Here is a 6,417-nt window from a genome sequence, read left to right on the forward strand (position 1 = left end):
TGGTCTGAAAGCGATTCCTTGCTTGACGACAGTCTCTCTATCCATAATAGTGGGCGGAGGCGACGACGCTGACGACGAGGACTGCCAGGAAGCTTCATCAACGTCGGACGTATGCGCTCAACGACGCACATAACACAGTCTGGACGCACGTCCTAGTTATGACTGGCCTCCAGACAACAGCAGCATGTTGCACATGTTGAAGCCTATTCCACACACATAAATCTCAGTCTCCTTTTCTTCCGATATATGTTTTTTTCTGGCTCTCTGCAAGTCTTCATCAAAGAGTGCGGCTGTGTTTGACATTTCTGACGCTGACCACCTAATCAGCGTAGGTAAGCACCGGCGTACGGCGTTTGTTTATGCCAAATATCTAGCTAGTCCAAACAGGAGAGGGGAAGAGAAAGAGAAGGTCCAGGCCATGGTCTAGGCGTCTAGCTAGCTGCCTGCCTCTATATAAGGCCATGGCAAGAAGAAAGGGTTGGAACTTGGAAGGCTAGAGAAGCTAGAGAGAGGGGGAGAGCAAGAGACGTTTGCCTTGCTCCAAGGAGAGATAGCTTGTCTTCTGTGAAAGGAGACCGAGATGATTAAGGGAGACCAGAGGCAGCTCGGCGGCCATGAAGAACAGCTAAAAGATCAGGTTTAGAACTGTTTAATTACTTCTCTTGATTTTGTGCTTTGCATATATATATATGCTTCAAAGAGTTTGATTCTTTTTCTTGAATAAGTATGGATAAGACTAGTGGGTAAGACTAAAGACTTGGTTGAGTTTCTCTCTTGTCTGGCCTGTGGTTCTTGAATCTTGATCCATGTATGGAAGTTAGGACTTGTCTGAGTTTCTCTCTTCTCTGGGTTGTGGTTCTTGATCCATGAATGGAAGTCGGGGACTTCTCTTTCTCATGTCAAAATCAATCAGGTGATCATCTTTAGGGACCACAGATCCTGGTGCTCGTAGAACAGTCAAATTAAACATGTGGATAAGCCAGGAAATGGATTTTTCCACAGCTAGCTGCTTGTCATCCAATAAATTCATGGTGTTATTAATTATTTGCTCATCTTATACTAATATAGACTTTCATGTTGGTGTTGCAGATGAGAGATGATCATCAGGCCTCAGATGGCAATTTTTTCAAGTTCTTGCAAAACCAGTCAAGCATAAAAAAAGAGGTACATAAATATCAAACATGTTCAACAAACATAAACAGAACAACTTTTCGTAATAAGGCAGGGCCTGGTATTGATATATCCCCCCTTATTTCTTTTTCTTTTTTATTTACTTCAGAAGGGCGGCAGTAAAAACTAGTAATAAGTAGCCTTTAAATTTCTTAATTATCCTGAAATTCCTCAACTAATTCACGAAAAAAGAACCTACATCTATTAGCTACAGATGTATATTTTCCTATAGTCTTTTTTTCATCTTCCAGCCAAGTAGCCAACTAGGCATTATCATATATGATTTGCTTAACTAATAGAAATGACTAATTGAAGTGTCTCTGATGTGATGGTTTCATTGATTTAGGCTCAAGAAGACAAGATTGCGTCCACAAGGGCAGAGATGGGCGAAGTGAGTAAAGAGAACGAGAGGCTGAAGATGATGCTATCACGGATGGTGGAGGACCATCGCTCCCTTCAGAAGCAATTCGACGTTCTCCACCAGCAAGGGCAAGGCAAGAACCTTGCCGTTGGCTCACCGGAGCATACATCACCGGTCGACGGCCCCGGGTTCGTCTCTTTGCGCCTTGGAACGAGCGCCGGCATGAGCAGGCAGAACATGGAAGAACAGATCAAGGGCAGCACTGGAGGAGTGGAGGCCGATGAGGAGGTGGCCCAGCAGCCACTGGCCAAGAAGGCCAGGGTGTCGGTGAGGGCAAGGTGTGACACACCAACGGTACGTACATACATACTCCAAGGGAACCTAATAAGAACTTAGATGGTAAATGAGTGGGATGGAAACTCGTATGTGTATAAGATGTATGGTTTGTTGGCGATGGATCAGATGAACGATGGGTGCCAGTGGAGGAAGTACGGGCAGAAGATATCCAAGGGCAACCCATGCCCGCGTGCCTACTACCGCTGCACTGTCGCAACAGGGTGCCCCGTCAGGAAGCAGGTATATATGAATTCCCTGCATGATCAATATACATGCCGAAATGCCACGAAATAATCGCAACACATGGCGGTACCAAAATGTCTTTATGTTCCACAAACCAAACTTGACCAAGAACTACACATGTATTGCTTTGATGTCGGGAAGTTAGCGCCGGCTAACAGATGCATTATACAGTTCATAATTTTATTTTCAATGCTCAACTATTGAAGCTCGACACTTACAGATAAAAAATGTTTACAACCCCAGATAACCCTTTTGTGAAATTCAGGGAGATCTTTTTTTATACATTGCTTTCCAAAGAGATCTAATGTACGTCGTATTGGCTGGGAGAATTCTTATGTTTGCCCAAAAGTTAGCAAGATGTGTTTCTCTTTTCTCGTATATTTATAAGTGGATGCTTAATACAGTTCATATTTAGAGGTTCAAAAGTAGTATCAAGTTCCCCTAAAAAAAGTAGTACCAAGTGGCACGATCAACTAAATTAAGCCGTCACGTGCATGGTCCCAAATCCGGCGTCCAGAATCCATTAATCAAGCTAGCGTTGGAGCACCAGCGCCACCGAGGATGGAGGGAGCTAGCAGGCCTAAACAGAAAAGCACGTATGGGGGGTCAGACTCGGAGATCGGAGCCTGACCTGATCGGAGGGCCGGAGCCGCCGGGGAGGTGGGGCAAAACGGGCGCCTCTCCCGCCTGGGTAAGACGTCGCCGTCGGGTGCTCTCTGGCGGTGATAGGGTTCCCTCCCCTCGCTTGCTCGGGCACGGCTTCTCCGGCAACAGCAAGCGCGTCGTCGTTGGGTTGTAGGCTGATCGCGTCGAAACAAACTGGTCCAGGTCCCACATGCCAGTGGCCGATGGTGGTCTAGAATGCTGGGGCTTGGAGAAGACTGTGCTGGGCTTTGGGTTGGGCAGCGTCGCCACATGTGTGCTGCATGCCCACTTCAAGCAAGTCCAATCAAACTTTCCTCAAAAAACAAAACAAAAAACAATCAAACGAGTTCAGTGTACCTAATGTCGAAAATATATCCAGGCTAAAACTTCCCCCAAAAATTGAAAACAACCTAGTTCATAGAAATAGCATATCTCTAACATGCCACAAAATTTCAAATATTAGTTGAGCTTGAGAAATAAAGAACAGATTCAAATGTGGTAGCTTTAACATGCACGATTCACATCGTCCCTATCTGAATTACTTACTATTCATATCATGATTTGTCTTCTTTTTTTCTCAGTTCAATTTATAATTGAAATATCATGGCATGATAGAAGTAAATTGTGTGTACTCGATTATTTACAAGATTTTCAATACCTTTTTAGCATAGGTTTTTTAACCATATGTGCAACAAGTTCATGTAAAAATGATTGTGCACATTTCTGCGCTCATTATAAGAAAAAACAATCTTCACTTTGGTAATAGCAGTGGCAAGGATTTGCACTTGAACTAATCATGTTTACAAGTAAAAAAAACTAATCAAAGATCATTTAAAACTCGCTCTCATATTTTCTTCAATGACATGCACAGCATCCTTCCTCACCATGGTGACCAACTGACGCACATACATTTTCCCCCCAGGTGCAGAGATGCGCGGAGGACATGTCGATCCTGATCACCACCTACGAGGGTGCGCACAACCACCCACTCTCCGCCTCCGCAACCGCCATGGCCTCCACCACCTCCGCTGCCGCGTCCATGCTCATGTCAGGCTCCTCCACCTCGTTTGGCTTTCCCTCTGCCACTGCCGCCACCAGCCTCCATGGCCTCAGGTTCGGCCTCCCAGCAACGGCCATGGACGCCTCCTCCAACCAGCTGGGCGGCCGACCGTTCTTCCTCCCGACCGCCGCGGGCACGTCCATCAGCGCTACCCCGTCATACCCCACCATCACCCTCGACCTCACCTCGCAGGCCGCCTCGCAACACGCCTTCTCCCTGAGCAATTGCAACAAGTTCTCTTCCAGCTTCACCGGCTCTCATGGCCACAACAGTAGCACTAGTAGGTACCCTTCCACGAGCTTCTCCTTCTCTAGCTTCGACGCGAGCAGCCTACCTGGCTCCACCACATGGCCATCAGGTGTTGGATCACACCTGGGCTACGGATCCTCATCCGGCGCGTCCTACAACGGCCCCAACAAGGGCACATTCGAAGCTGCACTTAGCAGCATCCATGGAAGGCAACAAGGCTCGGTGGCATCGCTCTACCAGCCGGTGCATGTGCAACAGAGGGTGGCTGAGTTGAGAAGTGGTGGCACGGGCATGGCGGCGCCGACTGTGCTCACTGATACGATCGCCAAGGCGATTACGTCGAACCCGGGCTTCCACACAGCGCTCACAGCTGCCATCACATCATACGTCGGCAAGTCGGCAGCAGGAGGCGGGAAGGGGCTCGAGTGGGGGGACCACCTCGGGCTCGGGCCGTCGAGTGCAGCAACTGCGGTGTGCTCGTCAGCGCTTCTGGCACGGTCGTCTTCAACGGCAGCCGCACAGAACGGTTCTCCAAATGGCAAGATGAGGTTGGAGCCGTCACTGGCGCTGTCAAGCTCCACAAGTGCTACTGCTTCGACGTCTCGGGTGTGAAGATCATGGAGCAGATCAATTCGTTAGATGAAGCTTATGACTTATGTTTGTGGATTAATTTGATCATTTAGTGTACATATATGCTCACTGTAGCATAATTGCTGAAAATGTGTGGATTGATTCATCATTCACAGCCTAGACACACACCAAGATTTTGTGTTTGTGACAAGCTATTTGCTTTTGCCTGGAAAAATTGGTGCAATGATCATCAATTGAAACTCAGATAGGAGAGTTACTAAGCCTGCCGATTTCCCCCGTCTCCACCATTGCTTGCAGCCCTCTGCCACTATCGACTCGGTCTCCTGTTGAATTAGCACATAATTATGGTATGAAACTACAGCGGAAACAAGTAATCTTAGGCTCCGTTTGATTCAGCTTCCAGACCCGAGTTCTGTTTTGAAATGTCAAAAGCTAATCAAATGGAAAACTTATACGGCAGATTCTTGCACGACAACCACTTCAGCATAGTGTATTTTCCACAGCCGCATGCAACCGCTCAAAACCACAGGCCGAAGTCGCCCAAATCTTCTTCCACTATTATCAAATGTGGAAACACAACACGTTTTCCTATATGTAACACTAGAGGCAATCATACATCAAGATTTTTGCATGTTGGATAGGAAAAACAAGATTAGGGTTTGCATAAACAAGGGATTGAAACAATCTCACCTAAAAAATGGTGGAACTGCAACTTGAAGGAGAGAAGGTGGTCAACCTAATCTTCACAACCTTGGGATGGATTCCTTTGCTTGATCGTTAAGCTTTTTTCTTCAATCTTCCTCACTCCCTTCCACTCTCCCTTCCACTCTCTTGGTTTTCCCTTTTCTTCTCCAATGGAGGCTCAACCTAGATTTGTTGTTCTTCTTGGTGGCCGCTAGATGTGAGGCTATACATCCCCTTTCCCCCATGTGCAAAGTCAAAAATCACCCTAGGTCATAACCCTAATGGGTAGTGGGCTCTTGCACAACATTGGGCTGCTTAAAAGGCTTCAAATAGTCATCTTCTTACAATCCACATGAAGAGGATATCCCAGCACCTCTACCACCAGTCCAATAGCTAACCTGCCACTTTGTGGTGGGCCTTGTTGCCACATGGCCATCCCTCTAACCAGTCCTCCCACCTCCTCTTTCGCGCCGAGGAATCCCCTCGTACCCACATGCGCACCTCTCAACCATTGGACTCTCCTTCCCTGAAGCTGGCACGACCACCCACATCGTCCATGTCTCTAGCTCGTTCAAGGATCACCTCTTCCAAAGAGGTCATGGTTGGCCAGGTGGTTATAGCGTCCCCATCAGCGATTTGGTACTACATGGAATCGACTGACGCATCATTTGTAGGCAACTTACAAATAGCGAACTCGTTTGTGTTTTATGGGTTAACAGATGACGAGTTGAATTCAACATGATATATGTGCACAACAAATAGCCATTTACCAAGGAAATAACAAGAAAAATAACTTACTGTTTGGATATCATTACTTCCCAAAAAGAATATATGTGTATAATAGCTTTGATCCAATTACATAACTACAAATCACATCATCAACAATCATATAGATCAAATATGATGTATGTGTAGTGTACACAGACATAGTTGTAACCATTGCTAACGACCAAGTGCAAACCATTGTTCTAAACTTCTTATTTATGAATAGCGGTAACTTGTAGCCCTGTCCATGCATGAAGTTGCCCAAGCACCACCATATCCGTGGTGCACCTAACTGAATCCTCCTGATGGTGGG

General features: G+C 46.5%; 1 protein-coding gene across 1 annotated transcript; it reads left to right on the forward strand.

Moving 5' to 3' along the window:
• The first annotated feature begins 368 nt into the window (after positions 1–368).
• On the forward strand, positions 369–4,849 carry LOC119329189 (probable WRKY transcription factor 61). The gene is made up of 5 exons (XM_037602194.1): positions 369–637; positions 1,090–1,164; positions 1,517–1,885; positions 1,994–2,107; positions 3,678–4,849. Exons 1-5 carry the CDS (start codon positions 581–583, stop codon positions 4,674–4,676), a joined length of 1,614 nt encoding a protein of 537 aa, XP_037458091.1. The 5' UTR covers positions 369–580; the 3' UTR covers positions 4,677–4,849.
• The last annotated feature ends 1,568 nt before the right edge of the window (positions 4,850–6,417 follow it).

This window comes from Triticum dicoccoides, chromosome 7A, assembly GCF_002162155.2.
Source record: "Triticum dicoccoides isolate Atlit2015 ecotype Zavitan chromosome 7A, WEW_v2.0, whole genome shotgun sequence".
NCBI lineage: Eukaryota > Viridiplantae > Streptophyta > Magnoliopsida > Poales > Poaceae > Triticum > Triticum dicoccoides.

Excerpts from the sequence above, each read along its gene's own strand:
- LOC119329189 (XM_037602194.1), top strand. The coding sequence starts at position 581 with ATGATTAAGGGAGACCAGAGGCAGCTCGGCGGCCATGAAGAACAGCTA. Across the intron at positions 1,165-1,516 it reads AGTCAAGCATAAAAAAAGAG|GCTCAAGAAGACAAGATTGC; the intron begins GTACATAAATAT and ends TCATTGATTTAG. Across the intron at positions 1,886-1,993 it reads CAAGGTGTGACACACCAACG|ATGAACGATGGGTGCCAGTG; the intron begins GTACGTACATAC and ends GCGATGGATCAG.